Genomic DNA, 21675 nt, shown 5'->3' with positions numbered 1-21675 from the left:
GTCATTCAAAATCCTCAAAAAGATGCCAAGACAAACAGAAACTAAAAGAATTTGTGATCACTAAATGAACCCTGCAAGAAATACTTACTTTTGGGGTCTCTCTTCACTTAAAGTAACATAGACCAGAAAGGAATGGAGACAATATACAGAAACAGTGACTTTACAGGCAATACAATGGCACTAAATTCATATCTTTCAATAGTTATTCTGAATGTAAATGGGCTACATGCCCCAATCAAAAGACACAGGGTATCAGATTAGATAAAAAAGCAAGTCCCATCAATACACTGTCATCAATACATTAGCATTATCATGCTAATGGACATCAAAAGAAAGCTGGGATAGCAATCCTTATATCAGACAAATTAGATTTTAAACTGAAGACTGTAATAAAAGATGAGGAAGGACACAATATCATAATTAAAGGGTCTATCCAACAAGAAGATCTAACAATTGTATATATTTATCCCCCTAACATGGGAGCAGCCAATTATATAAGCCAGTTAATAACAAAATCAAACACATCGATAATAATACAATAATAGTGGAAGACTTACCCCACACACTGCAATGGACAGATCAACAAGGAAACAAGGGCTTTGAATGACACACTGGACCAGATGGACTTCACAGATAAATTCAGAGCATTCCATCCTGAAGCAACAGAATACACATTCTTCTCCAGTGCACATGGAACCTTCTCCAGAATAGATCACATATTGGGTCACAAATCAGGTCTCAACCAATACCAAAAGACTGGGATTATTCCCAATGCTTTTAAACGGCAACTCAATCACAAGAAGAAATTTGGAAAGAACTCAAATACATGGAGACTAAAAAGCATCCTACTAAAGAATGAATGGGTCAACCAAGAAATTAAAGAATTTTAAAAATTCATGGAAACAAATGAAAATGAAAACACAACTGTTCAAAACCTTTGAGATGCAGCAAAGGCAGTCCTAAGGGTGAAGTATATAGCAATACAAGCCTTTCTCGAGAAATAAGAAAGGTCTCAAATACACAACCTAACCTTACACCTAAAGGAGCTGGAGAAAGAACAGTAAATAAAGCCTAAACCCAGCACGAGAAGAGAATTAATAAAGATTAGAGCAGAAACCATAGAAAAGAACAGTAGAACAGATCAACAAAACTAGGAAAAGAATTAATAAGATCAACAAACCCCTAGCCAGTCTTACCAAAAAGAAAAGAGAAAGGACCTAAATAAATAAAATCATGAAATGAAAGAGGAGAGATCACAACAACACTGAAGAAATACAATTATAAGAACATATTATGAGCAACTATATGCCAACAAATTAGGCAATCTGGAAGAAATGGATGCATTCCTAGAGATGTATAAACTACCAAAGCTGAAACAGGAAGAAATAAAAAACATGAACAGACTGATAACTAGCAAGGAAATTGAAGCAGTAATCAAAAATCTCCCAACAGGGACGCCTGGGTGGCTCAGTTGGTTAAGTGTCTGCCTTCAGCTCAGGTCATGATCCCGGAGTCTTGGGATCGAATCCCACATTAGGCTCTCTGCTCAGCAGGGAGTCTGCTTCTCCCTCTGCCCTTCACCCTGCTCATGCTCTCTCTCACTCTCTCTCTCGCTCTCAAATAAATAAATAAAATCTTAAAAAAAAAAAATATCCCAACACACAAGAGTCCAGGGCTGGATGGCTTCCCAGGGGAATTCCACCAAACATTTAAAAAAGAACTAATACCTATTCTACTGAAGCTGTTTCAAAAAATAGAAATGGAAGCAAAACTTCCAAATTCTTTCTATGAGGCCAGCATTACCTTGATCCCAAAATCAGACAAAAACCCCATCAAAAAGGAGAATTACACACCAGTATCCCTGATGAACATGAATGCAAAAATTCTCAAGAAACTAGCCAATAGGATCCAACAGTACATTAATAGGATTATTTACCATGACCAAGCGGGATTTATTGCTGGGCTGCAAGGGTGGTTCAACATCCACAAATCAAATAATGTGATACCCTATATTAATAGAAGGATAAAAACCATATGATCCTCTCAGTAGATGCAGAAAAAGCATTTGACAAAGTACAGCATCCTTTCTTGATTAAAACTCTTCACAGTGTAGGGACAGAAGGAACATACCTCAATATCACAAAAGCCATCTACAAAAAGTCCACAGCGAGTATCATTCTCAATGGGGAAAAACTGAGAGGTTTTCCCTAAGATCAGGAACACGGCAGGGATGTCCACTTTCACCACTGTTGTTCAACAGAGCACTAGAAGTTCTAGCCTCAGCAATAAGACAACAAAAAGAAATAAAAGGCATCCACATCAGCAAAAAAGAAATCAAACTCTTACCCTTCCCAGATGACATGATACTCTATGTGGAAAACCCAAAAGACTCTACCCCAAAATGTGAGAACTCATACAAGAATTCAGCAAAGTGACAGGATATAAAATCAATGCACAGAGATCAGTTGCATTTCTATACACTAACAATGAGACAGAAGAAAGAGAAATTAAGGAGTCAATCCCATTTATAATTGCAACAAAAACCATAAGATAGCTAGGAATAAACCTAACCAAAGAGGGAGAGGATCGGTACTCAGAAACCTATAGAACACTCATGAAAGAAACTAAGGAAGACACATGTTCATGGATTGGAAGAAAAAATATTGTGAAAATATCTATGCTACCTAGAGCAATCTACAGATTCAATGCAATCCTATCAAAATACCATCAACTCTTTTCACAGAGCTGGAATAAATAATCCTAAAATTTGTATGGAACCAGAAAAGACCCTGAATAGCCAGAGGAATGTTGAAAAAGAAAACCAAAGCTGGTGGCATCACAATTCCAGACTTTAAGCTCTATTACAAAGCTGTCATCATCAAGACAGTATGGTACTGGCACAAAAACAGACACATAGATCAATGGAACAGAATAGAGAGCCCAGAAATGGACCCTCAACTCTATGGTCAACTCATCTTCGACAAAGCAGGAAAGAATGTCCAGTGGAAAAAAGACAGTCTCCTCAACAAATGGTGTTGAGAAAATTGGACAGCCACATGCAGAAGAGTGAAACTGGACCGTTTCCTTACACCATACACTAAAATAGACTCAAAATGGATTGAAGACCTAAATGTGAGACAGGAATCCATCAAAATCCTAGAGGAGCACACAGGCAGCAACCTCTTCGACCTTGGCCACAGCAACTTCTGGCTAGACACATCTCCAAAGGCAAGGGAAACAGAGGCAAAAATGAACGATTGGGACCTCATCAAGGTAAAAAGCTTTTGCTCAGCAAAGGAAACAGTCGACTAAAAGACAACTGACAGAATGGGAGAAGATACTTGCAAATGTCTAATCAGATAAAGGGCTAGTATCCAAAATCTATCAAGAACTTATCAAACTCAATACCCAAAGAATAAATAATCCAGTCAAGAAACTGGCAGAAGACATGAATAGACATTTCTCTAAGGAAGACATACAAATGGCCAACAGACACATGAAAAAATGCTCAACACTACTTGGCATCAGGGAAATCCAAATCAAAACCACAATGAGATACCACCTCACACCAATCAGAATGGCTAAAATTAACAACTCAGGAAATGACAGATGTTGGTGAGGATGCAGAGAAAGGGGAACCCTCTTACACCATTGGTGAGAATGCAAGCTGGTGCAACCACTCTGGAAAACAGTATAGAGGTTCCTTAAAATGTTGAATACAGAGATACCCTACAGCCCAGCAACTGCACTACTAGATATGTACTCCAAAGATACAAATGTAGTGATCTGAAGGGGCACCTGCACCCCAATGTTTATAGCAGCAATGTCCACAATAGCCAAACTATGGAAAGAGCCCAGATGTCCGCTGACAGATGAATGGATAAAGAAGATGTATGTATACACACACACACACACACACACACACACACACACACACACACACACAATGGACTACTACTCAGCCATCAAAAAAATGAAATTTTGCCATTTGCAACAATGTGGATAGAACTGGAGGGTATTATGCTAAGCAAAATAAGTCAATCAGAGAAAGAATCATCATATGAGCTCACTCATATGTGGAATTTAAGAAACAAAACAAAAATTTAAGAAAACAAAACAAAGGCTCATCCGGGAAGAGAGGAAAAAATAAAACAAAGAAATCAGAGATGGAGACAAACCATAAGAGACTCTTAATCATAGGAAACAAACTGAGGATTGCTGAGGGGAGGGGGGGGTGGGGGAATAACGTAACTGGAGGATAGACATTAAGGAGGGCATGTGATGTAATGAGCACTGGTATTATATAAGACTGATGAATCACTGAACTCTACCTCTGAAACTAACAATACATTATATGTTAATTAATTGAATTAAATTTTTAAAAAGGAAAAAGAAGAAAAAAACAGTAAAAGTGAATTCATAACACGGATAGGAAAGTTTGAAATCAGAAGTGTGATACCTCTAGTTTTGTTCTTTTTTCTCAGGACTGCTTTGGCTAATATGGTCTTTTGTGATGCCATACAAATTTAAGGGTTGTTTCTTCTACTTCTGTGAAGAATGCCTTTGGTATTTTGATGGAGAAAGCATTGAATCTGTAGATGGCTTTTGGGTGGTACAGCCATTTTAACAATATGTAAAATCTTCTAATCCATGAACAGGGGATGTCGTTCCATTTGTTTGTGTCTTCAATTTCTTTGGGCAAAGTCTTAACAGTTTTCATTGTAGAGATCTTTCACTTCTTTGGTAAAATTTATTCCTAAGTATTTTATGATTTTTGTGAATGGGATAGTTTTCTTTACTTCTTTTTCCAATATTTCATGATTTCTGTTAGTTGATTCTTTTAACCTTCCACTTTACTGAAATCATTGATTAATCCCAACAGTTTTTTGATTGGCTCTTTATAAAGTTTTCTATATATAGGATCATAACATCAGCAAGCCATAGTCATAAAAACAGTATGATACTAGCACAAAAACAAACACATAGACCAATGAAACAGAATAAAGAGCCCAGAATTAAATCCCGGTATATACAGTCAACTAATATTGGACAAGAGAGCCAAGAACACCTAATGGATAAAAGATATTCTCTTCAAACGGTGCTGGGAAAACCAGAGGAATACACACACAACAATAAAATACGACCTCTAACATTTGTTCTGCAAAAGTACTTTTAAGTGAATGGGAGAATATATTTGCAAATCACCTATCTGACAAATGGCTTCTGTTCAGAATATATAAACAATTCTCAAAATTCAGCTACAAGTAAACAAGCAATCCAATTAAAAAGTGGGCAAAAGATATGAACAGATCATTTACCCAAGAATATATACAGATGGCAAAAAGCATAGGAAAAAAACATTCAATATTATTATTCATTAGGGAAAATGGAAATTAAAACCACACCCACTCCTTGCCTACTAGACTATCTAAAAAGGAAAAAAAAATTATGAAACCACATGCTGGCACAGATGCAGAGCAATTAGAACTCCCTTACATTGTTAGTGGGAACTCAAAATGGTACAGCCACTGGGGAAAACAATTTCATAGTTTTTATCATATAACCATTTATATAACTTATAAATATGTACGTACCATATAACCCAGAAATCACAATCCTCTAAGTATTTACCCAAGAGAAAAGAAAACTTATGATCACACAACAACCTATCCACGATAGGTTCTTTAGTCATAATTGCTAGAAAATAAAAAGAACTCAAAGGCCCATCAGCAAGTATAAACAAACAGTGGTACATCCATACAATGGAATATAACTCAGCAGTAAAAAGGAATGAGCTACTGATATATGCAACAACATGAATAATTTCCAAACATATTTTGCTAAGTGAAAAAAAGTCAGACCCAAAAGGCTACATACTGTGGGACTCCATTTATATGACATCCTGGAAAAGGCAAAACTTTAGGTATACCCGACAAACCTGTGGTTCTTATATATGGTCAGTTGTTTTTGTTTTGTTTTGTCTTCACAAAAGGACCAAGGCTATTCAATGAGGAAAGTAAAGTTGTGAACAATGATGTGGGAACAATAAATAAATACAGGGGGAAAATGAACCTCAGCTTCTACCTAACATTAAATACAAAAATTAATTTGAGATGGATCATAGACCTTGTCATAAAAGCTAAAACTTTAAAACTTCTAGCAGATGGGGCACCTGGGTGGCTCAGTCATTAAGCCTCTGCCTTCGGCTCAGGTCATGGTCCCAGGGTCCTGGGATCGAGCCCCACATCGGGCTGTCTGCTCAGCGGGGAGCCTGCTTCTCCCTCTCCCACTCCCTCTGCTTGTGTTCCCTCTCTAGGTCTCTCTCTCTCTCTCTCTCTCTCTCTCTCTGTGTCAAATAAATAAATAAATACATACATACATACATAAAACTTCTAGCAGAAACAATAGGAGAGTATCTGCACAACTCTGGAGTATAGACACATTGCTTACCACATAAAAATAAATACTCAAAAAGATTTACAGGTTGGACTTCAACAAAATTTTAAAACTTGTGATCATCAAAAGAATTATTTATATCCAGAATATCTAAAGAACTCTTACAAATCAATAATAAAAACACAAATAATCCCAACTTTTTAATGGGCAAATAACTGAAGAGATATTTCACAAAAGAAGATACAAGAATGACCAATAAGAACATGAAAACTGCTAGACATTATTAATCACCAAGAAAATATGAATTAAAACCACAAGGAAATACCTTTTTATTTTATTTTTTTAAGATTTTATTTATTTGACAGAGAGAGAAATAGCGAGAGCAGGAACACAAGCAGGGGGAGTGAGAGAGGGAGAAGCAGGCTTCCTGCTGAGCAGGGAGCCCGATGCGGGGCTCGATCCCAGGACCCTGGGATCATGACCTGAGCCGAAGGCAGACGCTTAACGAATGAGCCACCCAGGCGCCCCTGAAATACCTTTTTAAAACAACTAGAATGGCTAAAATTTTAAAGACTGACAATACCAAATGTTGCAGAGGATGAAGAACAATAGAAACTTTCATATATCGGTGGTGGAAATATAAAATGATACAACCATTTTGGAAAAAACTTTGATACCTTTTTTTTACAAACATACACCTATCCTGTGATCTAGCAATTGAACTCTTAACCAAGAGAAATGAAAACCTTATGTCAACAAAACACTTCTACAATATTTGTTGCAATTTTATTTACAATAGTGAAAAACTGGAAACAACTGAAATATTCATCACTCACAATCTATAGAATTGTGGTGTAATTATAAAATAGAATACTACTTGACCATAAAAAAGAACGAACTACTGACACACACAACAACATGGGTGAGTACTAAAAAATATTTTGAGTGAAATAAGCCAACCACCAAACACTCCATACTGAATGATTCCACTGAGGGGAAACTCAAGAGCAAGTGAAAGTAATCTATGATGATAGGATTGGAACACTGGTTGCCTATGGAATGGAAACTGGAAGAGGGCACAGAAGAACTTTCTGGGGCAATGAAATACTTTAAGTTTTAAGTGGGATATGGTTACATGGGTCTTTGCATTGATCAAAACATCAAACTGTACACTTAAGATCTGTTCCCTTCACTGTATGTCAATGCTACCTCTAAAGAAACTGTAATAAATTGTTTAGGTCTTTTACTCATTAGTAGAAAATGCAAACCATATCACACAGCACCATGCAACACCAAACACATGGCTACTTTTAGACAGTATTAATTCATTCAAATTCACAGAGGAAGGCATAAGTTAACATAGGGCCCTTATGTTTGAGAAAGCAGAATGGTGTTATTTTAAGCAATATGAAACTGTTTATTGACAAACAAAAATAATATGATTTCTTTCTTTTAATTAAACTTGCCAATATAAGTATGAACCAATATAAGTATGGACCAAATAAAGAGGTTAAATACTGAGTCAGGCTCCTAAGTATCTTATCTTGGGAACACATGAACTATTATTAAAGTCAATACCAAAAGAACGTATACACTATCATTAAGTTATTCCTGATTGGGCAGGGATGACAGTTAACAGTATAAATTATGATGACAATAATTTGTATAGGAAAAAATACGGCCATGTTAACTACTCATAACTTCTGTTCTCAATCAAATCCAACACAGGAGACATGATACAACCTACAGTCAATTATTTTGCTATGGGGTCTACAACTATAACTCCGTTTCCTATACAATGTTAGGAGGTATAACAAATTTCAACCCCAAATGAATTAAAATGATGGTTCACACACGAACCCCTACAACTGGAATGAACTGGATAAAAGAGTATCTACACTAAAACTGGGTAACATTTTACCAAATCTCTTAACCCTTTGTTTTAAAAATAAATAAAGGAAATAAAATTTTAGCATTTAATTGATCAGTGCAGTCTAGGATGTTTTAACCAGAAACCCATCTACTTTCCTCCCTAAGTATAAGACAATCCTTAATACACATGCAGGCACACACACGTGTGCGCACACACACACACACGCACGAGCACGCACGCACACCCATTTGTGAGCATATGTGTGTGTTTGCATGATCACATGTATGTGTGCCTAACAAGTTCTATGTGGTTCTCAAAGAGTTCTAAACTGATTTGGCATTGGTACTAAAAGAAAACACTCGAAATAGCACAAGACTGAGCACCCTATTGCTAAAGCTCTTTGCAGAAGCAGCGTACCTGTGCCCTCCTCTGTACCTCCAACAGGAGCTCAGAGTACTGCAGCTCCAGTTCCTTCTTTTGTTTGTGCCAGCAGCTCTCTTGGGCTTTGATCTGCTCGGCCACTTTGTTAAAGGTGTCTTCCTGGGTCTGCTGAAGTTCTCTCATCGTATCAGACTTGTTTTTACAGATATACTCCAGGTGACTTATCTAAATGGGGATACGCAACAGAGAATGAGATATGCTCACAAAATATGTCTTTGTAGCACCTCTCCAAATGCCATACATCTACCATGTTTCGTTCCTTAAGTTCACATAAAAGTTTTAAGTTAAAATGAAAACAAAAAAACTAAGAAACAGAAATTGGTAGGACAAATTATCATATTTTAGGAGAAAATGGTGTCATTTGTATGTATGTGTGCTTAGATCACAAATCATTTTTCTCCTTCTAATAAAGTTACTCGTTCTATAATCAACTTTACTGAGAAAACTAAGAAGAATATTTTTACTTCTAGAACCAAAGCTCAAGCTATTCACATATCTCAATGGGAAATGAAGTATTTCAATGAGATCTATAAATCTACATTTTATATATAATAAAACAGAAAGTCACAACCATTTTTTATTTCACATTCAAAACACTGGAAAGAAAATCATCATGTAACGTGTACGACAATTAATGATGTTTTGAAACTATGAAAAACTATTAAAACATAATACCATCTCAGAGGGTTCAAACATGTACTCATTTTAATTATCAGTAATTTTCAAACCCATTATACACACATTCACAATCATGAACAGCATCTGTGCTTCTCACAATTTACTCCCTCATTTCCTTAATCCTACTTCTCAGTGCCTAAGGTTGTGTTTGCCAATCAAACCAAGGTAAAATGTTCTCACTGTAAAATTGGGCCAAGATGCTGTTTCATTAATTCCACAGATTGGAGGGGGGAAAAAAAAAACCTAGGTAACAGTTTTTTTCTTCATGACACACAAGACCAAATGCCATGGCAAATAAGATCTGGAAACCAGACCACATAATACAGTCCTGACCAGTTCAGTAGACCCAGGATGAGAATCAGTATCTTTAACGGTGGAATAGGTTGGTCTGCTAAGCCATTTAAATCTTCCATAACCAAAAGTGGGCTTGTTGTTTTTTTGTTTTTTATTTTTTTTTTTGAAAGACTGAATTCCTAGGCTGGTGAAGTCCACTGTTTTCTGCTACCATGTATACTTTGAACACGCTACAGCACTGAATGGGGTCCGTTAATATACAGTTTGTTATAATTCAAGAAATAACCAAAAACATAATTTTAAATTTTTAAGTGCTTTTAAAGTAACACCTCATTATTTCCTGGGCAAAAATTTTAAGATCATGTTTTTGAATAACTGTATCTTGTTTCTATTTTATGCTAACATAAAGAGTTGGTTTATTAATGTAAATGACTAAGTTCTTTGAATTGCTTCATCAGTAAGATTAATTTATTTTCTTTTAATTAGGTCCCTGTGGCTAATACTGGCTAGTAGTATTAGCATGTCCCGCACAGAGTGTGGAGCTTAGAGACTTCATACAGACTTCAGTCACATTTACATGCCCACAGCAATGGCATCAAACTGAGTTGTAGACAAGCCATAATTAATGGTATTGAATTATTAACATCCAAATTCTTTTTGAAATAAGATGAATGTCAGCCCCTCTTAATGATACTGTGATGTGGACAAATGTCACTGAATTTAATAGAGGTATCTGGTGCCTGAGGACAGTTACCTTCTCATTAGCCCTGGTGAGGTCTGCGATCAGGGCATCAACATTCTCCTGCAAGACTGCACAAAGCTCGGTCCAAGAGAATTTATCCAGCATGCCTTCTGGTTGTTTCATGAGCACACAGCCTGCTATCAAGTGCTGATACAAGGTATGAAGAAAGGTTAGCTTCTCCTGTGAGGAAAAAAAAAAAAAAAGAAATTAATTCCAGTATATCAACACTGTAAGAAGTAAAACACATACTACGTGTGGCAAAGGATTTGTTTCAAAAACTTGGAAAGGAATTAAAATACCCAAGTGTCATCTTGGGTGACTTTTTTTACACTGTCATCTTGGGTGACTTTTTTTTTACATTCAAAAGCATTAGATAAAAACTTGGAATTGCTTAAACTTGGTATTCAAAACCAAAATCTGCAGTCTAGAAGCCAGAAAACCAGGGTTCTGACCCCAGCTCTGCTCCTCCAGAGGATGGGACCTAAGTGCCTGTTTAGGCATCGCCTTTCTCAGCTTTGACATGACGTATCTGCACTAATTGTCTCTAAGCCCTTTTGACTTTTGTCCTGATGTCAGGACAGTAATTCTATAATTTCATATCTACATTCGCCAAAACAGATGTTATTTAAGTCAGAAAACCAATATAGAGAGAACAGTGTTACTCAACTCTGTTAAAGACAAAGTTACACCAATATCTGTGCTTTACATGTACACAATTACTCAGCTTTCTTCCTCCTCCAGAGACTCCAGTTTGCTTACCACTTATAGGAAATCTATCCCCAGCCCCTTAGGCAAAGCAGACAGTGATATGAAAGATATGGAAGAGGGGCTCATTCGTTTTCCCCATAAGTTCATATAGTATTTGGCACACTGGGCATTTAGACGTGCTTAAATATTACAAAGTAACAGGCAAAAAGAAATGGACACAGTTGCCCAAGACATATTTTCAAAACTGTCCAATTAGAAATATGTAGTAAGTTTTTTAAAATTATGTTGCCATTGTAGTAACTAAACCATCCACTGTTTAACAACCCAGAAACACTATCCCATAGAATTCAGTAAAAAGCTGATCCCATCTTGAACACACAAAAAGAGTTTATTTACTGAAATGCCAAATGGCTCTCTTTATAAGGTGTTCCATCTATAAAGTGCCCAAGAGAGGAACTCAAGATGAGGTCAGTGTAAAACTGCAAAAGGATATCTTTTGTAGATAAAATAAGTTCCTTCAAATTTTTTTTTAAAGATTTTATTTATTTATTTGACAGAGAGAGACACAGCGAGAGAGGGAACACAAGCAGGGGGGAGTGGGAGAGGGAGAAGCAGGCTTCCTGCCGAGCAGGGAGCCCAATGTGGGACTCGATCCCAGGACCCTGGGACCATGGCCTGAGCCGAAGGCAGACACTTAACGACTGAGCCAGACAGGCGCCCCTCCTTCAAATTTTGTTAATAGATCAGCAAGAAAAGGAAACCCTTTTAAAAGAAGAAAATTTGAGAGGGAAAAAATAGAAATGCTAATCTTCTAGATAAGAAAAACTGTATATAGTATATGTAAAGGTTGTATAATTATAAATTGTGGGGAATTTTTCATATATATGTGTGTGTTTGTGTGTGTGTGTGTGTGTGTGTGTATCTAATTCTCTGTATATGCTACCTTACCTTTTCCCAAATATAATAAGTTAAAACCAAAAATTTTTAATACATAGTTACAACCACGAACTTGAGTTAGGATATCAGAAGAATCCTCATAAATACGTTATGCCTTTTTCTTTGTTAAGCAATTAAAGATGTCTTTTACATTTTCAACTGGGTTGAGATGTTTAAAAATCTTATTAAATATAACTAACCAAATGTAATATTCAGGCACTAAAAGTCTTCGCCCTCCACATTTTGCCAAGTGATCGAGTTCATCCTAAAGGATAATTCATTGTGTCTCCATTATGTCCTTTTTGCTTGGGCTGTGATAAACCATGCATGATAATCATCCATTTGGCGTGAAAAGAGAATCTCAAGATCCAAAATCAATTCACACATGTTGAACCCAACCACAATGCTGTAGACATGCTGACTTTACAATACAGGCAGGCTTCTAGTTTCCTTTCCTTTAATCATTATCTGATGTGTAGAACAATTCCAGCCCCTTCATGTGGACACAATTTAAATCCCAGACTGTAAGAAGAGTGGAAAGAATGTTTCCTTTTTACTCTCTTGGCATTCATGTTCATATTTGTTGGAGTAATGAACTCAATATGCAGGACGACTCAGATGAACTGGTTCCACACTAGCTAAACCAGCTCTATATCCCATGGGTAAAAGAATATATAACAGTTCCATTCACACAGGCTCATACAGAATAGAAAAGTTTTGTCATAATATTTTAAGAACTCATTAATAAATAAAAATGGATAGGCAACTCTCAAGGGCATCTAAATAAAGTTTCAATATTGTGGGACTTGTCTTCTCCTAAATTTTGGTTAATATCCTACAATTATAAAGAGTAAGGAGACTGTCTGCTAAAGGAGATGTTATTCCTGTTTTGCAAATAAGAAACTAAGATGTGGACAGACTAAGCTGTGTGCCTTGTCCATATTCACAGTTTGAAAACAGGAGTACCACGAGCCAAGTCCAGTTCTTTCTGATTACGAAAAACATATTCTTTCCACCATGTTCAGCTACTAAACTACTGAAATAAAAAATAATTTTGTCACCAGCAAATAGGCAAACTTTGAAAGGACTGTTTTAGGAGCCTCAGTGCTTGGGATATGATGTTCTAAATAGAGAGATGAAGCCACAGAAGCGACAGAGGGGTTAAACTCCATTACTTCTCCCCAAAATAGGATGACAGGAGAGTAATGGAGTGACCGATTGTGCGGCTGGCATGAATATTTCAAAAAGAGTCGGCTCAGAACAAATCAGAGTAAAAACAGCCACTTGATGTATGTAAATTTAGAAAACTGAGATTAGTGAAGGCCTTTCCTGCCAGGCGTCCTGTCTCAGGTAATACCTCGGTATCCTTCTGGAAAGCCTGGGCAAGCTTCTGCAGTTCACTCTCCGATTGCGCTGCTCGAGCCTTTTCTTTCTCCCAACAGTGCAGCACATTCTGTAGTTCCACTTTCAACGTGCTTATGAGAGCCTCTCTGTCTGCACATTTAGTGCGTAAATGACTTAACTCTTTACTGACATCGGCCAGTTTTTCCTGAAGGTCCTGTCAGAGATGCAAAATAAAGAGACTGCATGAAGGCCGGCCAATAAAGGGACGGAGGATACAAACACAAAATACATAATGAAAACCTCCAAAGCTTTACCATAAAAGAATCACAAGCGCAAGCATTTGGCTACAATGCTAAACATTACAGTAATTTATTGAATCAATTTTCTAACTATACCATTTTAGCTCAAAAGTTAGAAAAAACTGTTAAGTTTTAACACTGAAACATAAAATGTTCATAAGATACCTGATTCCTAAAAGCTCTTTGAAAAGGAGTTTTCCTTTCAATTCATTATTTAAAAAAAAAAATAGCTTGGTAGCTCAAAAAAAAATTTCATAACATGTAAATAACATTTTCAAATGAAATATTTTACATTTAATATACGAACATTTACTTCCCAATGACGTCCAAATACTAATAGAAATCTCAAGTGTGTGACACAAAATTCTGAACCATTTCTTCTTCAACCTTATTAACAAATTCTACTGAAGTATGTCCATGACAAACTCAACACGAACCAACACAAAAAATTTCCAACTCGGAGACTTGCCTCGGTATAATTTTGCAAAGATGTAGTACATAAAACCAGTGCAGAAAATAAAATAAACTCTTGTCTTGGACCTTAGCCAGTGCAGTCTCAGCCCATTACTAGGCATGATGCTCTAAAAACAATTGCTCCACCCTAAAATGATGAAAACTAACTCCAAATACTGATGTGCTTATGTAAATAAAATATGTTGAATATGTATCTGAGGCTGGGCATTAAATCTTAAATCACTTTTTGAATCTATGGTATTAAAATTAAATCTGGGAAATACATCTTTCCTTTAACCAAAATAATTTCCAACAGTTTTATTTTTTTAATGAAAAATACATTCTTGTTACTTTGATCAACAATAAAAAATCAAAATTGTATCCAAATGTACTTAATAAAAAATTGGGAGATACATTTTCAGATATCTCTATTTTAAAGTATTCCCTAGATAATCATATTTGTTTCTTAATACAAAAGGAAAAAGTTATTCTAAGTCATAATACCTTTATATTTTTAGTGTGAGATTCTATCTTCTGTTTGGTAGAATCAAGTTCACTCGATGCCTTTTCCTTAGCATCATTCATGCTGTTTAACTGATGAAAGAAAATGTAAGTTACTTTTTTTATGTTTTTCAAGGGTGACTAATTCAAAAGCTAATCTTTAATGTTTTTTAGGCAATTACTTAAACACCAATGTTCCAACAGCGATTAAGAGTCTTGAAAAATTCTTTCTTTTGGTTAACTATGTCATTTCTGTCACAAGTTCACATGGCTAAAAAGAAAAAGCATTCAAGCTTAAAATGTCAGTGATGCTACTGTGTTTTTACTAGATGGCTGGATAAAGGATTTCATTCTTATTGTAAACAAATACAACTTTATTCTTAAAATCCTACTGGACCAAAATGCCAAAAGCACTGGCATCTACAAGGAAAGAAAAAAAGCACAGAGCAGAAGACTGTTCTTTCTATACATCATGAGGGTATTCGGTGGTCTCTCACTCCATATGACAACTTCAGGGTCGGTCACATGCAGTCCTACTGGGAAGGCTTGTGGCAGGTCATCAGTTGGTCCTGCTCCGCTTGTGATTTATTTTCTTTGACAGTTCATTCTTCTTTCTGTCAGACTGCTCTTTTTGCTTTCTTTGCAGCCACCCCCTTGGTCTCCCCACTGCTGTCTCTGGCACGGGTTCACAACAAAGCACATTACTAAGCCAAAGCCTGCTGAGTCGACTTTTCAACTGTGCTAAGGATCATGTGACATTCATCCTCCCAAATAACAATTCGCTGTGGGTAATATGTTCCTAGTTACCCTGCAGCTTCCAGACCTAGGCCTCAGAAGAGTTTCATAAACTACTAACAATACAGGTTGCCTTGTCTCACTAGGAAAGACTTAGCAATATTTGTTCTTTATAGAAATTTAATTATTTCAATGGTCACTTTCTTTTTGCCTTTTGAACAATTACAGAGAGTATTAAGAAGACTCACTTTTCCTCCTTTGTTGACCGTGGTAAACTAAAGTAAAATAAACCTCTTCTGAAATGTGAAATATAATGATTCCGTGGCCTCGTATTATTTGAAAGAAACAAATAAACAAAAGGATAGACACTAAATCCTTGCTATGTGGCTTGTCTTTGGTTTGAACAATCTCTTGGTTGTTTTGCTAACTAATTGTATTTCATGTAATTATTTCATACTCTCTAGTTTGACAAGAGCCAACTAAACAAACTCTTCAATTTTTAAAGCATAAATCCATAAAATATTTTAATACCCAAGAAAATTATCAACCCACACATTAAACAACACAAATGAGATGAAAAATAGAAGCAAGAGCTTTTTAATCAGCAAACCAAAAACTACCAAGCTACATCAAACAGATATTTGTTTTTGAAAACTTCTAACAACAGTCCTTTAGAGAATGAGAATTAACCTCTCTCTTGTTTTGTTAAGACTTCCATAATTTGTAGAAATCCTAACCTAAAATCTTGACAAAACCTAAATTTCCACTACCTAGTCCTAATTTGCTAAGAACATGTGAACATATAAATAGAATACATATTAACTTAGATGACTTGTGTCGTTTTTTGATTAAATTAAAGTAGATAAATTTTGAAGGCCAAGAAGTGACAAGAGTCCTCGTAACTTTGACAATAATAGGATGACTTTAGAGTTACAGAAACATAAGTGAGACACGACTTTAGGCCACACTTAAAGAAAGAACAGTGACAGACAATTTATTATTTTTTGTATCTGTGAAGCTGTCAAGTCAACATTCCCAGTCTTTCTGACCTTTGTAACAAGCACGGAACCACAGTGCTGCAGGCTGAAGGCTCTAAGTGTGGAGCCAAACAGTGCAAGTCTTACCTCATTAGATGCATCTTCCAGCTTGTTCTGGTAATCTGTCAAGGTACGCCTCAAAGTCTCAAGGACAACAGAGAAGCTAGGAGGTTTATCTTTGTCCTTGTGGATGCCTAAAGAAAAATGTAACATGAAAATATATCCTAAAGTCACAAAGAGACAAAAGCTAAGCAAACAGTAACAGAGATATTACAATTAGATAGAGCTGAAAACATGTTATGAAACATTGAGTAGAGTCTTATTCTCCAAAGTATACTGCTGTATAGCCAAGTATTAATAGCCTTTCTAAACAAGTGATCAAATTAAGTTCATAAGGTATCAAGTTCAAATTTATGGCTACTTCCTACCTTACCTAGGCCCATACTGTAGTTAGTAGTGAGCTTTTTTTCCCCCATCTCCTATATAACTGAAGAATTTGTACACACCTGTTATCCAACAATTAAATGAACAGTCGATATACTAACATTGTTTTGGGACGTTACATACACTTACTTTGGTCCTTGTGTTTCTGATCAGTCAGGCCTATTTTGCTTAAATAATAATTTCTGAACCCAAGAGCACATAATTTTCTGTTATGCTTGGAAATACTCTTCAATCCTTAAAATTCTCAAGTTACAATTTGAAATAAATAATAAAAATGCTATTATCTACACAGGCCCACATCATGTTTCAATTAAAACCCTTAAAACTGATACTTATTATAAAAATATGAGTATTTCCATATTATGCCCTCAAACTATTTTAATTTAGTTGGGCCATAAGTTAGTTGAGCTAATCAAGGTCACATGGTCAAATGTAGTTCAAAAGATTAATCCAAAATCATCAAAAGTTTAGTTTTAAAAACCACTTTAAATTGATTGTTCACTGTACTTCTCTTTTACTGTTAAAAAACAAGTAGCAAATGTTAAAATATTCTGTTAAAAATATTTCTCTTTTCCTATTATAATTTCTCCCCAGCATATTTTATAATCTATTTCAATAGCAAGAAACACATTTTTAACAAGGATGGTTTCAAAAAGAAGCATTCATAATATATGTTTTATTATTCATTGACTCATTCATTCAAATACTTTACTGAATTCCTACTACGTACTAATCCAAGGCATGGAGGTGAATAAGATTGGTGTAGTCTCTGTCCTCAGAGAATTTACAGTCTAAAAAGAGAAGGAAAGAGGGGCACCTGGGTGGCTCAGTCAGTTGGGTGTCCAACTCTTGATTTCGGCTCAGGTCATGATCTCTAGGTCATGGGATCAAGCCTCAGCACAGAGTCTGCTTGTCCCTCTCCCTCTACTCTCCCCCCACCCCCACCTTGCACATGCTTTCGCTCTATCTCTAAAATAAATAAATAAAATCTTAAAAAAAAAAGAGGAAAGATAGTAAAAAAATAATTACATGAGATCATTTATCCATTCTTCATGTATTCAACTGCTAGAACTTGGGGAGGATAGGGAAGAAGGCAATAATAAAGGAAAAAACAAACAAAGAAAGGCAGGAAGGAAGGAAAAATTTTGGTTAATGATAGACTAATTTTATCTCAGAGTATTGGTGGTATTTGGTGTTTTAATCTTGGACAAAATGTTACTAATAAATTTATTACACTCATCCAGGTATAATTTAAACACTATCTTAAGTATGGGTTCACCTCAGATTTTCTTAAACAGAAGAATATTTAACCAAAAAAACAGAAGTAATATGGAAGCAACACATATCCCAGCTAGGCAAAAAAAAAAAAAAAAGGACACTGCTCTGAGCCATGATAAAGGAGACAGTACTCTTTGTAATTACTATGAGTTAGAAAGACAATTCATTAAAAATTTTTTTAAAGGTCTTACCAAATATATTTTTTAAAAAATTACTCTTGCATAACATAAAAAAAATGTAATGTATAATTCTTTTCTTTTGCTACTACACAAGTAGGCCATGAATAAATCATCCAAGGATATTCGGGAAATCTGCTGGCTTTTACAATAAGGGAGAAAGCTTCCTCTTAGAAATTCAGAAGAATAAAACCATTTTAATATGAGTGTTAAAGGGTAAGGGGACAAAATGCCCTGTCCTTACTGACCCATGCATATTATTATATTCTGTATAAAATAAAGTTTCTTTGCTTGAAAATGTTTATACAATAAAGTTTAGTTGAAGTACAAAGTATGCTTTAAGTCTTATCCACATCCATCATAAAAATGCTTATAAATGGAAACATGGAAAAATGCTTATAAATAAGAAGAAAGAGTCACTAGGACTCAGGACCTTATTGATAATTTGATTTAATCTAAAATATCCTAACCCCTGAATATTACAAGAAACAATAACCTATTAATGATCTCAAAGAAAGCTCTAAAAATTCACAGATGAAGACAATGAAAATAATTTGAAAAGTGGTCATAAATGGCTTTTCAAATGTCAAAGTCCCAAATGAAGAACAGAATGTGTTAGAACACTTTATATTTCAAAATACCAACTCAAAACCTTCCAACTTTCCCTATACTTAAATGTCTCAGTACTTGGAGGCCAACCTATACTTTCCCATCACTGCTACCTGTTTCAATCTCTCTCACTCACTTTTAATATTGAGTACACTTCAACTCGGTATGCCTTGGCAAATCTTTTTGTTTGTTTTTGTTTTTAAAGATTTTATTTATTTATTTGACAGAGAGATAGCGAGAGCAGGGGGAGTGGGAGAGGGAGAAGCAGGCTTCCCACCGAGGAGAGAGCCCGATGTGGGGCTCAATCCTAGGATCCTGGGATCATGACCTGAGCAGAAGGCAGACGCTTAATGACTGAGCCACCCAGGCGCCCCTTTGTTTTTGTTTTTAAGAATTTTCACATTTTATTTTGTATTTCTACCCAACATCATAACACACTAAATATAAAAATATATGTATGTGTATCCATATCATAACCAGTGAATGTTTTATTATTTATAGTGATATTTTCTTCTGTATGTATCATGATTTTATTTTTCAGACAATTTAAGCATTATTATCTTTTGTGATTTGAAGAAAATTACCTGAATCTGATTCTGATTAACAATTCTACTCAGGTTGTGGTATAATTATTTGGCTAAAAAGGCCAACCTCAACTGGCAGTGCTTCTGACCAGAGAAGGTTTTTGGGGAAGAATGAATTTTCCATCCTGTATGGGACTAATCAATCTCTTGTCAAGGGTATACCTTTCTTTCATGATCTCATGGTAGATTAGAAACTGCTATCCTAATATAGAGCACCCAATTTCTACATTTCTTAGGTATATACTTACCTAGAATGATTACATAAAAGCAAATCTTTTTTTGAATGAGTAGCCCACGGCAGAGAGGGAGGTAGGAGAAATGGTTCCAAGCCCTCGATTTAAATGTTTTCTTTTAAACAAGCTCAAAAACTAAATATTTTCACATGACCCAAATAAACCACTGTTTCTCAAGCTGGTTTTCATTAAACTATAGTTCCACAGTAGAAACAGTACGTTGTGATGAATAAGGTTGTCTATCTCTTCAACCTTTTCAAACATTCTCTTATCTACTTCAGTTTTCTGCAAGACCCCAAAAGGGGAGAATTATGAAGAAATAATGGAGAGGGCATCTGGGTGGCTCAGTGGGTTAAGTGTCTGCCTTTGGTTCAGGTCATGATCCCGGGATCCTGGGATAAAGCCCCGCGTCGGGCTCCCTGCAGGGAGTCTGCTTCTCCCTCTACCCCTCCCGCCTGCTAGTGATCTCTCTCTCTCTCTCTCTCTCAAATAAATAAATAAAATTAAAAAAAAAAAATGAGGGCACCTGGGTGGCTCAGATGGTTAAGCTCAGGTCCTGATCCCAGGGGCCTGGGATCGAGCCCCACATCGGGCTCCTGGCTCAGCAGGGAGCCTGCTTCTCCCTCTCCCTCTGCCTCTCCCCCTGCTCATGCTCTCTCTCTCTCTGTATCTCTGTGTCTCAAATGAATAAACAAAATCTTAAAAAAGAAAGAAAGAAAGAAAGAAAGAAAGAAAGAAAGAAAGAAAGAAAGAAAGAAAGAGAAAGGAGAGACAACAGAAGACAAAAGACTGAGATTTTTTTAAGAATACATATGTGTATGTGTGTGTGTATATACGTATATATACATACACATAGACCATGAGTAGTCATGTTCAACCTCAGAATAGGAAAAAAAAAATGTTGTTTAATGTGGATTTTTCTTTAAATTTTTTTATTGTTTTGTTAATCACCATAGATTACATCATTAGTTTTTGATGTAGTGGTCCATGATTCATTGTTTGTGCATAACACCCAGTGCTCCATGCAGAACGTGCCCCCTTTAATACCCATCACCAGGCTAACCCATCCCCCCCACCGTCTTCCCCTCTAGAACCCTCAGTTTGTTTTTCAGAGTCCATCGTCTCTCATGGTTCATCTCCCCCCCCAATTTCCCCCCCTTCATTTTTCCCTTCCTGCTATCTTCTTTTTTTTTTCTTAACATATATTGCATTATTTGTTTCAGAGGTACAGGTCTGTGATTCAACAGTCTTGCACAATTCACAGCACTCACCATAGCACATACCCTCCCCAATGTCTATCACCCAGCCACCCCATCCCTCCCACCCCACCCCCACTCCAGCAACCCTCCGTTTGTTTCCTGAGATTAAGAATTCCTCATATCAGTGAGGTCATATGATACATGTCTTTCTCTGATTGACTTATTTCACTCAGCGTAACACCCTCCAGTTCCATCCACGTCATTGCAAATGGCAAGATCTCGTTCCTTTTGATGGCTGTATAATATTCCATTGTATATATATACCACCTCTTCTTTATCCATTCATCTGTCGATGGACATCTTGGCTCTTTCCAGTTTGGCTATTGTGGACATTGCTGCTATAAACATGGGGTACACGTGCCCCTTCGGATTCCTACATTTGTATCTTTGGGGTAAATACCCAGTAGTGCAATTGCTGGGTCATATGGTACCTCTATTTTCAACTTTTTGAGGAACCTCCATACTGTTTTCCAGAGCGGTTGCACCAGCTTGCATTCCCACCAACAGTGTAGAAGGGTTCCCCTTTCTCCACATCCCCGCCAACATCTGTCGTTTCCTGACTTGTTAATTTTAGCCATTCTGACTGGTGTGAGGTGGTATCTCATTGAGGTTTTGATTTGGATTTCCCTGATGCCGAGCGATGTTGAGCATTTTT

General features: G+C 36.3%; 1 protein-coding gene across 2 annotated transcripts in view; it reads right to left on the bottom strand.

Moving 5' to 3' along the window:
- The window catches only part of CCDC171 (coiled-coil domain containing 171), a 314512-nt gene that overhangs the window by 177653 nt on the left and 115184 nt on the right, over positions 1 to 21675 (bottom strand). For both annotated transcript variants that reach the window (XM_028107327.1, XM_088018937.1), the window contains 5 exons: positions 16525 to 16631; positions 14669 to 14758; positions 13426 to 13626; positions 10437 to 10604; positions 8687 to 8875 (listed from right to left, as the gene is read on the bottom strand). In XM_028107327.1, coding sequence (XP_027963128.1) covers positions 8687 to 8875; positions 10437 to 10604; positions 13426 to 13626; positions 14669 to 14758; positions 16525 to 16631 — 755 coding nt within the window. The remainder of the gene's footprint in view (positions 1 to 8686; positions 8876 to 10436; positions 10605 to 13425; positions 13627 to 14668; positions 14759 to 16524; positions 16632 to 21675) is intronic.

This window comes from Eumetopias jubatus, unplaced genomic scaffold (genome assembly GCF_037043125.1).
Source record: "Eumetopias jubatus isolate StellerSeaLion01/CBP00866 unplaced genomic scaffold, mEumJub1_p1.0 scaffold_15, whole genome shotgun sequence".
Lineage (NCBI taxonomy): Eukaryota > Metazoa > Chordata > Mammalia > Carnivora > Otariidae > Eumetopias > Eumetopias jubatus.
The sequence above is the reverse complement of the archived record's forward strand: the minus strand, read 5'-3'. Positions and strand labels throughout refer to the sequence as shown.